Raw genomic sequence first — 18468 nt, 5'->3', positions numbered from 1 at the left:
CCATTCTTGTGGTCCTTTTACACTGCCTTTAAAAGATAGGAATTAACGTCCTTTTAATTGCTTCACTATACTGTGTGAATGCAACAAAACCAGGATTGGGGTGGGGGTTCATTTTCATCCTGGTAATTATCCATCAAGGTAGGTAGTATCAGGGCTGATACGTTTTGCATCAGCTCCAGTGTAAAAGGCTTGCCTGCCTTCCCGGGACGCCAACACTGTAATGCTACAGGTCCCGCCTCCTTTAGCACCGGGATGCCGAGTCCCTATGTTAAAGGTCACACTGACTTGGCTAGCTTTAAACATGGATCGTTCATGTGCCAATCAAATGGGATCGCTGTGTAAAAGGGGTATTGCTTTCTCCTTCCAAAATGCTGACAGTGTCAGCGACCTGGGTTCGAATCTACTGCTGGAAGGAGTTTGTACGTTCTCCCCATGTCTGTGTGGGGGAGCGACGTGCAAACTCTTCATAGACAGTTTGTGGGTGCTCCCCATCTGTCTCCTCATTTCTTATGGGGTAATTTAATTTGTCTGTTTGAAGTTGGTGTATCTGGTGCACCTGCAGCCAGCAAGGATTTTACTGCACCTGTACGTCGGACTTGTGTGCAGGACACTAAACTTTCACCATCAACCAGTACATCAACAACTCAGCCAACTAAAAACAATGTCATGTTCAAAGTGCCCTGGCCAAGGCTGACACACTTCTGGGAACTGGCTTGGATCCATCACCATAACAAGATGGGAAACGCTTCCTCTGCTGAGAAACCTTTGGCAGCCCTCACCCAGCTCGTGTTGACGCCCTCCCAAAACCTGCAGCCAAGATCCAACACTCCACGAAAATCCGAGAAGCGCTCCAGGATAACTGGCTACCCACCAATCCCCAATGCCTTCAGGCAGGGCTCCTTCAGCTTCTGGTCACTCCAGGGCGGATCAGATACCGCAAGAAATGATTCACTAGTACGTTACCGGGACTGCAGGGCTTGAGTTTTGAGGAAAGGCTGGGACTTTTCTCTTGGGAACGTCAGAAGCTGAGGGGGGGGGGGGGGGGGGGGTCCTTCTAAGCAGGCAAAAACTGAAGGGGCAGAGATTTAAAGCGGAAGGGGAAATGTTTAGATACCTTTAATCTCAGAGGATGGTGGGGATATGGAATAAGCTGCCAGAGGAAGTAGATTCAAGATTCCTTTACTGTCATGTGATTAAAAACAGAGCTGCATTACACGGAATTTGCTTTTAGGCAGACAGATTCTCCGTCAGCAGAAATTGCCTGAAGCATCAAAGAGAAGCAGAAGAGTTCTCCCACCCACCCACCCCAGGTCACCGAGTGTCCGTGGATTCGCCACCCGCGCTGCCGCAGCCACACGGAGTCCAGTCCAAACCATCAGTAGCCCGAGCTTCAAGTCCAAATCTCTGACGCAATCAGGGCCCTTCGGCACCCCCTCGCGGCCCGGGTCCGACACCTGCTGCCCCTTCAGCCAGTCTCCAGCAGTCCGCAGCCTGGCATGAATCCCTCAACCACAGTTGCCTGCAGCCTGCACCGTTCCTCATCTCAAGTCACCAACAGCCCACTCCCAATGTGTGTTTTTTTTTAATAATATTGTATTTAAATTTTCCAAACATGTACAGAAAGCGCAAAATATAATAATCATATAATCATTTGTGTTTAAGATTTTAAAAAGGACAGACAGAGTAAACGTGGATAGGCTTTTTCAATTAAGAAAGGGGGAGATTCAAACTAGAGGACATGGTTTAAGATTGAAGGGGGAAAATTATAAGGGGAACATGAGGGGAAATTTCTTTATGCAGAGGGTGGTAGGGATGTGGAATGAGCTTCCGACAGATGTGGTCAAGGCGGGATCATTGGTTACATTTAAGGAAAGACTGGATCGTTACATGGATAGGAGGGGACTAGAGGGGTATGGACCGGGTGCTGGTCAGTGGGACTAGGAGGGTGGGGATTTGCTACGGCATGGACTAGTAGGGCTGAACTGGCCTGTTCTGTGCTTTAAGTGGTTATATGGTTATATAGTCATATCAATTCCATTATTCATGATTGTTTTATAAACCCCCCCATATGAAATCACAGAAAATAAAAACACCCCCAACCCTCTCCCCCCACATAATAACCCTAATAAGGATAGAAAAGGAAGCAAGTACGAATAGTAAAGTGTTACGGATTATATTATTATGATTATGGATAAATATGTCTTTAAAAGAGATAGATTGTGGAGGGTTTAGTGTGTAGGTCACTTCACAAACAGAGTAACATGTTAAAATGCAAGAGCTTTGCTGAAGCCAGACAATCAAGCTCCTGTTGGCTTTGCAGAAGACAATCTGTTTTGGAAAGAACTTCAAAAGCAGGTGCAAATGGAAAAGACCGGGCTAAAGTCCTGATAAAGATCTTTCGAGGAATGGGTTTGGAACCTCGGGGGAGGTTTTTGGTTTTTGCAAGCAAAGACAGAGGAAAGAATAAACAGGATTCTTCTCTGAGAGAGAAAGAAGGCTTCTTCAGGAGCATTTTCTGTCAAGAATGCACCCGCAGAAGCGGATTCAGACCTATGGAATAGTCGTTCAGGTGGCAGCCCTGAAAGTGCAGCGCTAGCCATCTGAAAGGGACAGCTGCATGGGAGGTGCCTCGGAGTGCACTCCGGCTCCTGTCCCTTCGGCCTGTCAGAGCTGGGGAAGCCGGTGTGGGCTGTCAGCGCTGGGGCGGCTGGCGCAGGCTGTCCCTACATTGATCCCAGCTCCATTTTGGATTGAAATATTTGGAGTTTTGGGATCTTAAACTTTTGGAGTTTTTGTGATTTATTAATTAATTGGTTTTTCTAAGCTAATTTAAAGCTTGAATGTGTGGAAAACACAGCAGCAATGGATGTTAGTACATTTTTGTTATACACAACACCTGCAGAGCAGTCCCGGTTGTCAAGGGATCACCATCTTTCACTCGATTCTAACCTTTTTCAGTTTTATTTGTTTATTTATTCCAATGAGTTAGTGGTTGCATGGGGGGTTGAGGTAAAGCCATTAATTGATTAATACCTACAATATGTAAATATGTGCACCAAATTGAAAAAAAATCCTATTTTCCACATGCCATCTTTCCAAATCTAAATGAGAATCTGATTTTCATGTCATTGCTATACATTTGCTATACATTTGTAATTTCCTCAAGAAGGATACGACATATTTCCACATGCCATCATTCCTTTTCACTTCACTGCGATACAGTTTCTTGCAACTGCTAAGGGAATTGTCATAAATTTCTTTTGGAAAAAAATCAATTTCAATTTTGGTTTTACAACCAAAAATTTACCCAATATTGGCAATGTTTGAAAAAGGTATTGTACTCCAGGAAATATATTCATTTTAATACAATTAACTCTTCCCAGTAATATTATTGCCAATTATTAAGTTAAGGGTAATAGTTCAATTTAAATAAGTTATTTAAATATCCCTAAATATTTTATTCCATTTATCGACCATTTAAATTGGTTATCTCTTTGACATTGAGTTTAATCACCTCTTGTAAGAGGCATGATTTTACTTTTATCCCAATTTACTTTATAACTGGAAACTATCCCATATTCTTTAATTTAAAAACCATTAATATCAGGGTCAGATCGAATCAGTTCTGCACGTGGTTCTATTGCTAAAATAAATAAAGTGGGAGACAATGGACTCCTTGCACACTCGATCCAGTTAAATGAAAACATGTAGATATCTGCTCCCAATGTGTTCTTCAGCTGCAGAAAACCTCACTGGTCCACCGCCGTGGTCACCACACCATGGGTCATCTTTTCTGCTTCTCCTCAAACTGAAAGGGGGTTCTCCCCATTTTATGGTAGCCTGCGCCAGTCCTCTGCTTTCCTGGATGCTGCAACCCATCATGGCCGCTGCCGATCTTTGGCGCCACTGTTTTGGGTCCAGAACCTGCTGCCCAGGGGTAGTAAAGGCGGGCCAGATTGTAAAGTTCAAATATACTCAGGCAGCTACGTTCAGAGGAAGGATTGTGTGTGACGGACATAAAGCAGACAGATAGGACAAGATGGATCAGTTTAGTCCAAAAGGCCTGCTTTCATGCCGCAAAATTCCACCAGCAGGTCATTTTCAAGGCAAAATCTGAAGTGTTGAAGGAATTAGTTCAGGCCGAGTCTGTGCCAGCTCAAGAAAGAACTTGGTTGGCAGTTCCAAACACTTCCTCCTTCCTTTCAACCCTCTTGCTCGAGTTCCCGCCCAAATGAATCCCCAGCTGCCTCCAATTCCCAACAGCCCTCTAACAAGAAGCAAGGTCTACACCAGAGGCACCACCTATCTTCGCCCTCCCTTTACATCTGTGCTCCAGTTATCTTGGAGCAGCCTATAACCCAAAACCTGCTCCATGGTGAGTGACATCACCCCCCCACCCCACCACCCTCACCCTGCTTCTCTCAGTCCGCCAGTGCAGTGACACCCATCACCCTTGCAGCCACCGTTGGGCAGCTGGGTGGGATGAGGGGTGGCATCTTCGCTCCAGAGTTCGGGAGACCTGGGTTCAGTTCTGGACTCTGGCGCTGTCGGTGTATACATCCTTCCTGTGTCCCTCGCGGCATTACTCCAGCCTCCAAAAATATATCCAATATAGGCTGTCAGATCTATTTATTTATTTATTATTACCATGTCTACTCAGGTAGACCCTATAGAACATGAGAGCATAGAAACAGATTCTTCGGCCCATGTTTTTTTCAGCCTAGTCCCGCTAACCTTTCATCCATGTACCCGTCCAAATTTTTCTGAAATGTTACAATCAATCCTGCATTCACCACTTCATCTGGTAGCTCATTCCACCCACTAACTGAGTGATGAGTTCCCCCCGAATGATCCCGTTAAACATCTCTCCTTTCATCCTGAACCCAATTTCTCTGGTCTCACCCACCCTCAGTGGAAAAAGCCTGCTTGGATTTACTCTATCTTTCCAAAACAAGTCTTATGAGGCAAGGTGAGCAGAGCTGGGACTTTTCCCTTTGGAGAGTAGAAGGATGAGAGAAGACTTGATAGAGGTTTAAAAGATTATGAGAGGCATAGATAAGGTGGACAGCTAGTGTCCGGTTCCCAGGACAGGAATGGCAAACTCCAGAGGGCATGTGTACAAAGTTAGGGGAAGCAAGTGTAGGGGAGACATCAGGGGTATGTTTTTTTTTTATATACAGAGAGTTGTGGGTGCCTGTGATGGTGGTGGAGGCTGAAACATTAGGGGCATTTAGCAGACACATGGATGAAAGAAAAATAGAGGGTTACGAGGTAGGGAGGGCTTAGTACGTTTTTTTAAAAAGGGATTTGGTTCAGCAAAACATAGAGAGCTGAAGGGCCTTCACTGTGATGCAGTGATTTATGCTCTATACCCCTCTTAATTTTGTTCTCAATATGCAAATAGTGAGAAGGTTTCTTTTGTGAGCTGTTCAAAAGCGAGCAGAGTCTCCAAGCTCCTTGCTGGGAAATAAAAGAACAGAGAATGAGGAAAGTGAAGGAAGTCCCTCAGGGACGGCGGGAGGATCTGGCCAACTCCTCCTACGTGGCTGGAGAATGAGGAAGTAAAAGGCGAGAGGTCACAAATCCTGCCCTCTCCTCTGATGGGGCCACGGCAACCACCATCACTCTTTCCCAAACATTGTCTCTGTGGCGGAGGTGAGCAGCCTGCAGGCACAAACCCCAGCTCCCTTCCCACATCTGGCTGTCTGCTCTCTTTCACATCCCCTCACCGCCCCCTCCCCCCGATCCTACCAAGCCTGAGGTGAAGCCTACCTCATCCAGCCACCTTTTGGCAGGTCAACAGATTAATTGGCCACGGCAAACTTTTCCTGGCATATGGGAGAAAGGTAGAACCTGGGGGGGTGGAGGTGAAAGGAATGCGGGAAGAATAACATGAGTTTGGGTTGGATTGGTATAAATGGCCCTCGGGTGATTCATTGCATAGTTTAGGAATTGTCCCACCCAAGAACGTAAGAAACTGCGGAGGGTTGAAAACGGAAACCATCCACTCCAGCGATATCTCCCGCTGCCTTGGAAAAGGAGGCAATGTATTCAAGCACTTGCCCTGCCCTGGCCACGCACACCTCCTGTCAGGAAGAGGATTCACTAGTGTGAGATCGCCCACCGCCAGACTCCAACATTTGTTTCTTTCCTGCCTTTATCAGACTCCCAAATTAACCTCAAATTAGCAACATTGCCTTTTGGTCCCTACCAACTGATCTCTCTCACTAACTCTACATTGTGACTTGTTTGTACTATGTACAAGATGCCTACTGGTCTGCTCTCAAAACAATCTAAATCACTGCATCTTGGTACACGTGACAATAAATTTGAACTTTCCACACTGCACCCTCTAATGCACCATGCACTTTAAAAGACTCATAGAAACTGATAGGTTTTTATTAATAACAGAATGGAGGAACGTCCATGCTGGTCGACTGTCCTGGACTGAAGAGGGAGCTGTGGCTCAGTTGCCCTGATTCAGGGGTCTGTGGGGGGAGCCACAGGCTACAGTCAGCAAGGGGTGTGCCAAGACGAACTATAACAAGTCCTAACACAGCCAAAACACATAGAATGGTTTATTCCCTCTCTGGGACCTTCACTTCCTTCCCAAAATGTGATGACCTCAGCTGCGTTTGATACGTTCAATGTAACCTCTTCATAAAGCAACAAAACAAATTGATCGTCAGCCAACAAGTACCAAGGTATCAATGACATTTTGATCTGAACTGCGGAAAGTTAAAAATACAGCACATTCCAAATGCTAGGGGAAAGTTGAGGGCGTGGGACATAGCAGGGGGGATGGGATGACAGGAGATATCGTCAGGTGGGTTAATGAATAACAAAAGGTTAGTCTGTAAATCTCTCCGTTAAGGTTGCCACTTTCCCCAGTTCTTTTCCAGGAAATCACTTGCTGAAGCAGATGCAGCGGAATTGAGTTGTGTGGCAGAGAAACGGGTCTTTAACCAAACAGGTTCATGCTGACCTGTTTGCCATCTCCACATTTGCCCGCACGAGGATAATACCCTCTCCCCAATGAGTTCCTCCAGCAATTTATTTTGGCACCAGATAACACCATCTGTAATCTCCTGTTCAAGTTTATTATCATCTCAAGCCAAGTCATCTTTTTTTATGTTCACGCCATGCATAGCATTGTAAAGATGGGATCGCATTTCCCCAAGTTAAAATATTAAAAGTCCAAGGTACCCTATCCACATATGTTCTGGAAATTCAAGAGCTTGATGGCTTGGGGGAAAAAAAACTGTTCCCAATCTGGACGTAATGACCCGAGTGCTAAGGTACCTTTTTCCAGATGGCAGAGGGAGAACAGTTTACGTGAGGGGTATGTGGAGTCCTCCATAATCTTTTTGCCTTTCACTGCATCAAGTGTTGTAGATGTCGGTCATGATAGGAAGAGAGCCCCAATGACCTTTTCCGCTGACTCCACCATCCTCTGCAGGGTCTTGCGGTCTGAAGCGGTCCAGCTTCTAAACCAGGTGGTGATGCAGTTACACAGGATGCTTTTGATACATCCTCTGTAGAATGCGGTGAGGATGGAGGGTGGGAGATGAACTTGACTGTACATGTACAACTCGTCAAAAGTGTTTCTCCGGACCACCATGCATGCACATACACACATAATAATCACATGCATACATAAAAATATTTATGGGTCGGGATTTTCTTTTGCAAATATGACCAACCATGAATTTATATTACTTATTTATTTTTTTATTTATTATCTATTTTTTTAAATTTTGAGTTAATTGTACTTAGATTGCTGTCTACGTGTCTGGTTTATGTGGGAAGCTGGAGTAAGTCGCCTGTGCATTCTCCTTCCGTATCTGACAAACCATTCTGTCCTTGCAGTATAGTACAGGCCCTCTGGCCCACAATGTTGAGCCGACCCCCATATGCCTACCAGATAAAAACTAAACCCTATCTCCCTCGTGATGCTCTAACTATCTTTCGTCCATATGCCTAAGAGTTTCTTAAATGCCCCTATTGTTCCAGCCTCCATCACCACCCCTGCCAATTCATTCCACTACTCCTTGTGTAAGGAGGGGGGGGAGAAAGAAAATGACCCCCAACGCCCTCCCTTAAATTTCCTCTCGATTCTTTCAGGTCTGTGGCCATGGAAGGATTTTGCTTCCACGGCATGGATCAGTGCAGAGCACGGATCGTCACGGACGGTGTCTGTCTCATTCCAGAAGATCCAAGCCTGGTTGAATTCCTGAGCTTCTGAGTCGGAATCCCGAGGGCTTAGGGCCCTTCCGGCAAGAGGGTGCAAGCCCAGACACTGGGCATCGCACACGGATGAAAGCGGGGGAAGCGCATCAAATTCAAGTTTCTTAAAAGATCCAATGTAGATCTTAAAAGATCTTAAAAGTACCTGCCTCCACCACGGTTGCCAGTGCTCACCACACTGCGTGGAAAAACTTACATTCACCCTGTACTTATGCAGAAATCAGGGGGTGTGGGGGGGTGTTAGCCAATGAGGGGAAACAGAGTAACTCGGACTGTTTGGAAGGATAATGGGGTATCTCGTGGAAACATTGGGGTGGCATGGTTAGTGTCGGGGGTTCGAATCTGGTGCTGTCTGTAAGGAGCTTGCATGTTCTCTGCGTGGGGTTCTTCTGGGTGCTCCGATCTCCTCCCGCCCTTCAAAACGTACCAGGGTTTCAGGAGGCAATTAAGTGGCAAGGGCTCGTGGGCCAAAAGGGCCTGTGACCGTGCTGCAGGTCGAAGTTTAAAAATTTAACATAAACGTTACGAAAGGAATCGATAAGTTGGAAGCAGGGAGGTTGTTGCTACTGGCTAGAACTCGGGGACACTGCTTCAAGGTTCAGGGGAGTAGATTTAAGACAAATAAGGAGGAACTGCTTCTCCCAGGGAGTAACGAATCTATGGAAATGTCTGCGCAAAGGAGTACAGCCTGTCTCATTGAATGCATTTAAGACACAGATTGATTTTTAAAGGACAGAACAGCATTATAGAGTAAGGTCGGGTAAGTGGAGGCCACTTCACTTGCCAGATCACCCATGATCTTATTGAATGGTGGTGCAGGTACAAAGGGGCAGATGATCCAGCTCTAACTCATGTTCTTATGCGCAATCTGCTTAACATTGTCCACCACCTAGATAGTAATTCCTTCAAATTCACTGGAATGCGTGAAGCAAAGTATCGTCCCTGGCCTCTGACCTGGTTCCCTCTCCGTGGACGCTGCCTGACCTGCTGAGTATTTCTCGCTTTATGTCAGTTTTCCGCTCTCTGCAATTTTCCCCAGCTTCCATTCTCCATCGAGCTCTCGTCGCTTTCAACTTTCTTTCACTTGGTTCACATGCCTGACTCCAACCCGGGGTCAGGCTTCCTTCAAAGTTGGCACTTCTGAAACATCACTTGTTTTTACTTGCACTTAACCCAAAACTACTACTTGTATTCACTAGAACTAGCACAACCAACTGTAACATTTTAAATTTAGACATGCAGCACAGTAACAGCCCATTTCGGCCCATGAGTCCATGCCTCCCAATATACACCTTGTTAACATACATCCCCCCTTACCCCCCCTATACGTTTCGAGCAGTGGGAGGAAACCAGAGCCGTTCACCCCCAGAAGAAAACCGACGCAGAATGTACCAGAGCGCGCGCCAGAGCGAGAGCGCGCGCCAGAGCGAGAGCGCGCGCCAGAGCGAGAGCGCGAACCAGAGCGAGAGCGCGCGCCAGAGCGAGAGCGCGCGCCAGAGCGAGAGCGCGAGCCAGAGCGAGAGCGCGCGCCAGAGCGAGAGCGCGCGCCAGAGCGAGAGCGCGCGCCAGAGCGAGAGCGCGCGCCAGAGCGAGAGCGCGCGCCAGAGCGAGAGCGCGCGCCAGAGCGAGAGCGCGCGCCAGAGCGAGAGCGCGCGCCAGAGCGAGAGCGCGCGCCAGAGCGAGAGCGCGGGCCAGAGCGAGAGCGCGGGCCAGAGCGAGAGCGCGGGCCAGAGCGAGAGCGCGGGCCAGAGCGAGAGCGCGCGCCAGAGCGAGAGCGCGCGCCAGAGCGAGAGCGCGCGCCAGAGCGAGAGCGCGCGCCAGAGCGAGAGCGCGGGCCAGAGCGAGAGCGCGGGCCAGAGCGAGAGCGCGGGCCAGAGCGAGAGCGCGGGCCAGAGCGAGAGCGCGGGCCAGAGCGAGAGCGCGCGCCAGAGCGAGAGCGCGCGCCAGAGCGAGAGCGCGGGCCAGAGCGAGAGCGCGGGCCAGAGCGAGAGCGCGGGCCAGAGCGAGAGCGCGGGCCAGAGCGAGAGCGCGCGCCAGAGCGAGAGCGCGGGCCAGAGCGAGAGCGCGCGCCAGAGCGAGAGCGCGCGCCAGAGCGAGAGCGCGGGCCAGAGCGAGAGCGCGCGCGAGAGCGCGCGCCAGAGCGAGAGCGCGCGCCAGAGCGCGCGCCAGAGCGAGAGCGCGGGCCAGAGCGAGAGCGCGGGCCAGAGCGAGAGCGCGCGCCAGAGCGAGAGCGCGCGCCAGAGCGAGAGCGCGCGCCAGAGCGGGAGCGCGCGCCAGAGCGAGAGCGCGCGCCAGAGCGAGAGCGCGCGCCAGAGCGAGAGCGCGCGCCAGAGCGAGAGCGCGCGCCAGAGCGAGAGCGCGCGCCAGAGCGAGAGCGCGGGCCAGAGCGAGAGCGCGGGCCAGAGCGAGAGCGCGGGCCAGAGCGAGAGCGCGGGCCAGAGCGAGAGCGCGCGCCAGAGCGAGAGCGCGGGCCAGAGCGAGAGCGCGCGCCAGAGCGAGAGCGCGGGCCAGAGCGAGAGCGCGGGCCAGAGCGAGAGCGCGGGCCAGAGCGAGAGCGCGGGCCAGAGCGAGAGCGCGCGCCAGAGCGAGAGCGCGCGCCAGAGCGAGAGCGCGCGCCAGAGCGAGCGCCTGAGCGAGAGCGCGCGCCAGAGCGAGCGCCTGAGCGAGAGCGCGCGCCAGAGCGAGAGCGCGCGCCAGAGCGAGAGCGCGCGCCAGAGCGTGAGCGCGCGCCAGAGCGAGAGCGCGCGCCAGAGCGAGAGCGCGCGCCAGAGCGAGAGCGCGCGCCAGAGCGAGAGCGCGCGCCAGAGCGAGAGCGCGCGCCAGAGCGAGAGCGCGCGCCAGAGCGAGAGCGCGCGCCAGAGCGAGAGCGCGGGCCAGAGCGAGAGCGCGGGCCAGAGCGAGAGCGCGGGCCAGAGCGAGAGCGCGCGCCAGAGCGAGAGCGCGCGCCAGAGCGAGAGCGCGCGCCAGGGCGAGAGCGCGCGCCAGGGCGAGAGGGCGCGCCAGGGCGAGAGCGCGCGCCAGGGCGAGAGCGCGCGCCAGGGCGAGAGCGCGCGCCAGAGCGAGAGCGCGCGCCAAAGAGAGAGAGACTGCTGGTTTTCTGCAGTGGCTTTTGGAAACTTGTTTGAAACCCCATTTTGAAGATAGATTGTTCGTTCTGAGTTCAGCCTGCTCAAAGTCTTTGTGGTCCATACAAGAGGAGATTTATGGCTGTAAAATGTTTTGCCTGAGATGAGGGAAACAGAAAAGGAACTCTGCAATGACCTAAAAGAAAGAGGTTATCATCTAGAAACTCTGATGGAGCAAGTTTCTTCGACATGACATTCCAAGCTGATCGGAAGGAATCAGTTTATGTGCATCCAACAAGCATCAAATCTCTCTCTGAAAACCAACAATAACCTTCCTGAGTGGTAATCATTTACCTTTCAAGCACCAAGGCCTGGTGAAAATTCAGGGCACAGAAATAGAATTGCCTGATACCAGTGAGAGTGAGAAGTGAGATTGGTCTGTGAATCAAAGATTTTTTCTGAACTTATACCCCCATTTCATACATGTGCACTTAGAATTAAAAGGAGGTTAAGTTAGGTGAAGTTAATACCAATAAGTTAAAGTATGATCTTGTTTTTGTTTGAAGAAAATTAAAAGTATCTTCTGCTTAAGTAACCATTAGTCTTGGTGAATCTCTATTGCCACTGGATTTTTGGGTTCTTTGGGCCCATCTCAAGGGAGACTGAGCAGTCTGTCTTAGGACAGCACTGCCCATCCTCACATGAGGGAGGCGGTTAGAAAAGATACCCTAAAGCCTGTCCCACAATAGTATCTGGCTAGCTAACTGCGGCTGGTAGATCATCTCTTTAGTGGTTGACATACAAGAAAAATAAATCAAAGAAAACTAATTTTTGGAGCATGGAATGTGGGTCTTCTTCGAACCAAAATGTACTCCAAGAATGTTTCTGTAAATAAAGTAAAATGCTTTAAGGTTTATATATTCAGGCAAGCGAAGTTTGTTTCGTCTAAGTACAGCATCGTATTTTGGTCTTTGAAACTGTTTATTCTTAATGCAGTTGTATTAGTTAGGTATTGTAAGAGCAAGTCTCAAGCAACCAGAAAATACACTTATCTGGCATCTACCCATCTCCATAGGTGCCAGACACCAGGGGTTTTACTGTATTTGGTACATGACGATCAGCTTTCTCTCACACACACTTAGCAATCAGGAATCTCTGGCCCTCGGTTGCTCAGAGTCAGGGTGCATCAGGATAGAACCCAACCTCTCCTCGACTTACGAAGGGTCTGCGTTCCGATGAACCCATCACAAGTGGAAAAATCAAAAGTCATGGCCAAGCCTACCTTAAACGTGCTCAGACCATTTACTGTAGCCTATGGCTGGGCAAATTTATCCAAAACAAAACCTATTTTATAATTAAATGATGAACACCTTTTATTCCACACTGGGGGGGGGGGGGGGGGGGGGGAGAACCAAGTGACTACATACAATTATTTTCATTAGAATGTGTGTCATTATCGTCCCATTGTAACTTTGCAAAGTCGCAAGTTGGACCATCGCCAGTAGAGGAGTGTCTGTATTGGGAACCTTGAGGTCGTGTACTGAAAAGCCACAGAAGCCCTGTGTACACTAGCTCATCCACTCCACCTGTGGAAGAGTTTGTGTCTTCTTCATCAGCTTCATCAGTCATGCCAGGGCCCACTGAACCAGGGGTAATCAAAGTCAGACCACACTGAAACACGCCCTTCAGCCCACCACATCCGTGTTTCCCCCTATCTTCCCCACCTACCCATGCTCTTTGATGCCTGCTTCATCTCCTCTGTACCCTCTCCAGCACAGCCCCCACCTTTCCACAGCGTGGCAACCGGAACTGCACGAGAGACTCCAACTGCCGACACATACTCAACGCCAAGGGCGGGGGAGGGGGAGCTGCCAGAGAAGAAGATCTTCAAGATTGTTGCGCTCCCAGCCGTGGTCAAAAAAGATCAGGCTGCTGACCCACTAGTGCATCACCAGATCCAGCTCCAACAGCGTCATCAAGCTTGCAGGTGACACAACAGTCGTCGGCCTCGTCGGCAACAACGATGAGCCGCGTGACAGAGAAGAGGTGGAAAATCTCATAAAATGGTGCAAGATTAACAACCTGAGTCTCAACATGGACAAGACGTAAGGAGATGATTGTGGACTTCAGGAGAACCAGGGAACAACCACCCTCCATTACATATCAACTATTCTGAGGTAGAGAGCACTAAGTTCCTTGGAGTTCGCTTAACTAGTGACCTATCGTGGACCAACATCCCTTCACTTTTCAGGAAGGCGCATCAGTGACTGCACTTCCTGAGAAGACTAAAGCGGGCAAGGCTACCAGCCACCATTATGTCAACCTTCTATAGGAGCTCAATTGAGAGGGTCCTGGCTACATCACATAGGCAGTGAGAATGTTGAACGACCAAAGGAACTGCTCACTTTAACCACACGAGACCCTCATGTTCATGAAACAATATTTATCTATTTGTATGAATAGATACATTTGTCCTGCATATGTATTGTGTGTAATGTCTACTTGTAGTTTTGCAATGAGGACCAGAGAACGCTGTTAGGTTGGATTCTACCCTTGTGTTCCGAATTTCGGATTTTTACGGATTTCAGAACAAAACCCAGCTGCCCCAGATTTAAGCCCACCCGAATTGTGCTGCCATATCCACCCCCTTCCAGACGTCTGCCGTTTCTCACTGCCCTCGCCCGCCCGAGTTGCGCTGTCATCTCTCTCCCCCCATGCCCCCAGCCCAACCTAGTTCCACTGCTCTCTCCCTCCCTCTCTCTCCCTCCCTCTCTCTCTCTCCCTCCCTCTCTCTCCCTCCCTCTCTCTCCCTCCCTCTCTCTCCCTCCCTCTCTCTCCCTCCCTCTCTCTCCCTCCCTCTCCCTCCCTCCCTCTCCCTCCCTCTCTCTCCCTCTCTCTCCCTCTCTCTCCCTCTCTCTCCCTCTCTCTCCCTCTCTCTCCCTCTCTCTCTCCCTCTCTCTCTCCCTCTCTCTCTCCCTCTCTCTCCCTCTCTCTCTCCCTCTCTCTCTCCCTCTCTCTCTCCCTCTCTCTCTCCCTCTCTCTCTCCCTCTCTCTCTCCCTCCCTCTCTCTCTCCTCCCTCTCTCTCCCTCCCTCTCTCTCCCTCCCTCCCTCTCCCTCCCTCCCTCTCCCTCTCTCCCTCCCTCCCTCCCTCCTCTCTCTCTCTCCCTCCCTCTCTCTCTCTCCCTCCCTCTCTCTCTCTCTCCCTCCCTCTCTCTCTCTCTCCCATCCCATCTCTCTCCCTCCTTCCCTCCACTGTACCAGCACCAGGAAAAAATTGCCAGTTTTTGAAGCTTTCCAGATTTTAGACGTCTGGATAAAGGACTGTATACTTGTACTTGTACAATCAGTTGACAATAAACTTGACTTGACTTGGTTCCAATCAGCCATGATCAAGTCCGCTTTGAACTTGTATCATTGCAGAATTCAAGCAGCCATCTCATTCTGAACAAAATTCCATGATGGACCATGACCAAAAAAAAAATCATCTGCTTATTTTTCCCACAAAGTTCTGTTTATGAGCATTACGTGCTAACCGGCTCCAACATTCCCCATGGGACAATGGTGGGCTGCACTTCAGAAGGATCCGTCCTTGACTGCGAAACCACTGGAATGTGCTCAGAGATGTGCAGTCAGAGCATTCCACCAAAGCCAGACAACTTCCATTCCAAAACACCAATCTACTAGAGGAATTGGGCATGTCAAGCAATATCAATGGAATGGGGTGGGGTGGGGAGAGAGAGAATGGTCGAGGTTGGAACCTCTCATGAAGGATGAGTGCACAATGCTGGAGTAACTCAACAGGTCGAACAGTGGACTTTGTACAGCAAAGACAAAGATGCAGTGCCAACGCTTCAGGCTTGAACCCTTTGTCAAGGTCTGGACAAAATGTGGGCAGTCGTCCGAACAAAATGGGGGGGGGGTGAAGGGGAGGGGCACAGTCCCACAGGCAGGAGGCAATAGGTGAATAAGGGAAGGAGGCCACACCAGCAAACGGGGGAGGGGGGATGACTCTGTGAATGGAGAGGGAAGGGGATGGAGAGCAGGAGGAAAGGAGGCAGTGGGATAGAGGAGAACAGCAAGTACGGTAGCAGAAGGCGGAGCAATCAATGCAATGCCTTCTCACCAAAAACATTCTTTCACTCCCACTAATGCTGCTGAACCAGCTGAGCTCTGCCAGCAGATGGTTTAAAAAAAAAATCACCCAAGATTCCTGTTTCCAGAACAGCTTCCAATGTCTGGAAGCTTTCATTTTCCAAGATCTTAGAATCTCACGTTGCCAGGTACAAATTTAAAACAACAGCGAGTGATCTTGCTTTTAATGTAACTCTCTGGAGACATCGGAGACTGCCGATGCTGGGGAAATAAAACCTGCTGGGGGTCTCCGAGGGGGGGGGGGGAGAGGGAATTATGGACATTTCCCCCCTCCCACCACCACAGATGCTGCTCGACACACTCTAGTTCCACCTGCAACAATCTGGTGTTGGCCAAGGTGTTTTGTAGCCCCAACATGATCAATGCACACTCCCATCCCTAATAAACACAAGTTGGAGCATAGACTTAATTTGAAGGTCCATCCAGCAATGAGCAAGCCGAGAATCATAGAACATGACAGCACAGAAACAGACCCTTCACCCTTTCTAGTTTGTGCCAGACTGTTCCTCCGCCCATTCCATAGCCCTACATACCCCTTCAATCCACGTACCTCTTCAAATTCTTCTTGAAATGTTAAAATTGAGTCTGCACTTCAGCTGGCACCACATTCCCACCACTCTCTGTATGAAGACGTTGCCCCTAAACTTTTCCCCTTTCACCCTTAGCCCATGTCCTCTGGTTTTCCACTTACCTTCAGTGGAGAAAAGCCCTATCTACATTTGCGCTGCCTATCTCCCCTCCTAATTTTAGATTACTTCTATCAAATCTCCCCTCATCTTTTACGCTCCAGGGAATAAAGTCTAACCTGTTTTACCTTTTCCTGTAATTCAGTTCCTGAAGTACAGGCAACACCCTAATAGATCTTTTTAATTTAAAACAAAATTAGACGTACCACACTGTAACAGGTCAATGCAGCCCACGAGTCCGTGCCACCCAATTTACACCCTGTTCACTTACCCACCTACCACCCCCCCCCCCCGCCAGTACGTTTTGAACAGTTAGGAGGAAACCCGAGGAGAAGAACGCACAAACTCCCTGCAGGCAGGGCGGGCTTCGAACCCTGGTGTGGTCCCCATCACTGGCGCCGTAAAAGTGTGGCGCTCACCCTCTTTCCATCTTGCTGGCATCTTTCCCAGAGAGGGGGTGACCAAAACTGCTGACGGTACTCCAAGTTTGGCCTCACCAATGTCTTTACGCCCCAACTTCTTGGACTTATGAAGGTCAATAAACTCTCTTCACCACCTTCTCCACCTGTGCCACCACTTTCTGGGAACTATGTCTCTGCATTCCTTTGTTCTACCGCCCTCCTCAGTGCCCCACCAGTTACCATGCATCTCCCTTCTTCCTGACAAATCTTACAAAGACGAGCTACTCTTGTCTTGCTCTCTCATCCAAGTCTTGCTCTCTGAAAGCACCACCTGTAAGAGACCCCCAACTCCAGCTGACATTTAAAGGAAAAGTTCTTTCACGCATCTTTTGCCTATGCAAAACTGAGGACCACCCCCCCTCCATTCTCCCACCCCCCCTCCATTCTCCCACCCCCCCTCCATTCTCCCACCCCCCCTCCATTCTCCCACCCCCCCTCCATTCTCCCACCCCCCCTCCATTCTCCCACCCCCCCTCCATTCTCCCACCCCCCCTCCATTCTCCCACCCCCCCTCCATTCTCCCACCCCCCCTCCATTCTCCCACCCCCCCTCCATTCTCCCACCCCCCCTCCATTCTCCCACCCCCCCTCCATTCTCCCACCCCCCCTCCATTCTCCCACCCCCCCTCCATTCTCCCACCCCCCCTCCATTCTCCCACCCCCCCTCCATTCTCCCACCCCCCCTCCATTCTCCCACCCCCCCTCCATTCTCCCACCCCCCCTCCATTCTCCCACCCCCCCTCCATTCTCCCACCCCCCCTCCATTCTCCCACCCCCCCTCCATTCTCCCACCCCCCCTCCATTCTCCCACCCCCCCTCCATTCTCCCACCCCCCCTCCATTCTCCCACCCCCCCTCCATTCTCCCACCCCCCCTCCATTCTCCCACCCCCCCTCCATTCTCCACCCCCCCTCCATTCTCCCACCCCCCCTCCATTCTCCCACCCCCCCTCCATTCTCCCACCCCCCCTCCATTCTCCCACCCCCCCTCCATTCTCCCACCCCCCCTCCATTCTCCCACCCCCCTCCATTCTCCCACCCCCCCTCCATTCTCCCACCCCCCCTCCATTCTCCCACCCCCCCTCCATTCTCCCACCCCCCCTCCATTCTCCCACCCCCCCTCCATTCTTTCTCCCACCCCCCCTCCATTCTTTCTCCCACCCCCCCTCCATTCATTCTCCCACCCCCCCTCCATTCTCCCACCCCCCCTCCATTCTCCCACCCCCCCTCCATTCTCCCACCCCCCCCTCCATTCTCCCACCCCCCCTCCATTCTCCCACCCCCCCTCCATTCTCCCACCCCCCCTCCATTCTCCCACCCCCCCTCCATTCTCCCACCCCCCCTCCATTCTCCCACCCCCCCTCCATTCTCCACCCCCCTCCATTCTCCTGTCCCCTGTCCAAACCGAAAACTTTGCAAACTCACTTCTGCAGGCTGCACCTCGGGTGCTGCGTCGCTGAGAGCGCAGCGGCTGCCTCGCTGAATCCGAGCCCTCCGGAGAGCGGGGAAGCCGGCGGCCGCCGCCAGCCCCCTGGCTGTTGGGAACATCATGCCGACCTGTCAAACCCGCGCCGCGCAACAGAAACGCCGGCCCGGGGCCCCGCCTGTCAATCACGCCGGCCCGGGGACCCGCCTGTCAATCACGCCGGCCCGTCCCTCTCGGGGCCAGCGCGCATGCCCCGACTTTGTCCCCGCCCCAGCGTGAGCGGCCCGTCAATCAAAAGGATCCAACCTGCGCTCTCCGACGTCTTCGGCTGGCCTGGTGGCGCGCGATGTGTTCTGGGAATTGTAGTGCGGCCGAGATTGTGTGGACAGGCTTTGCAGAGGTGAGGATGTGAACCACAAAAGTGCACCCTGAC

The 18468-nt window shown here is 51.2% G+C and overlaps 2 protein-coding genes across 4 annotated transcripts in view; both read right to left on the bottom strand.

Moving 5' to 3' along the window:
• mocs1 (molybdenum cofactor synthesis 1) overlaps positions 1–18263 on the bottom strand; it is a 55164-nt gene extending 36901 nt beyond the window's left edge. For 2 of the 3 annotated variants that reach the window (XM_069887749.1, XM_069887751.1), the window contains exon 1: positions 18035–18261. In XM_069887749.1, the coding sequence (XP_069743850.1) occupies positions 18035–18160 (126 nt within the window). In that variant the 5' untranslated portion in view covers positions 18161–18261. Of the gene's footprint in view, positions 1–18034 lie in introns of all 3 variants that reach the window. The other variant, XM_069887750.1, reaches the window with a different exon arrangement.
• On the bottom strand, positions 9159–11380 carry LOC138736913 (serine/arginine repetitive matrix protein 5-like). The gene is made up of 2 exons (XM_069887109.1): positions 9576–11380; positions 9159–9387 (listed from the first exon to the last, which is right to left on the bottom strand). Exons 1-2 carry the CDS (start codon positions 11378–11380, stop codon positions 9159–9161), a joined length of 2034 nt encoding a protein of 677 aa, XP_069743210.1.
• Positions 18264–18468: the final 205 nt, after the last annotated feature.

This window comes from Narcine bancroftii, chromosome 6 (genome assembly GCF_036971445.1).
Source record: "Narcine bancroftii isolate sNarBan1 chromosome 6, sNarBan1.hap1, whole genome shotgun sequence".
NCBI lineage: Eukaryota > Metazoa > Chordata > Chondrichthyes > Torpediniformes > Narcinidae > Narcine > Narcine bancroftii.
The sequence above is the reverse complement of the archived record's forward strand: the minus strand, read 5'-3'. Positions and strand labels throughout refer to the sequence as shown.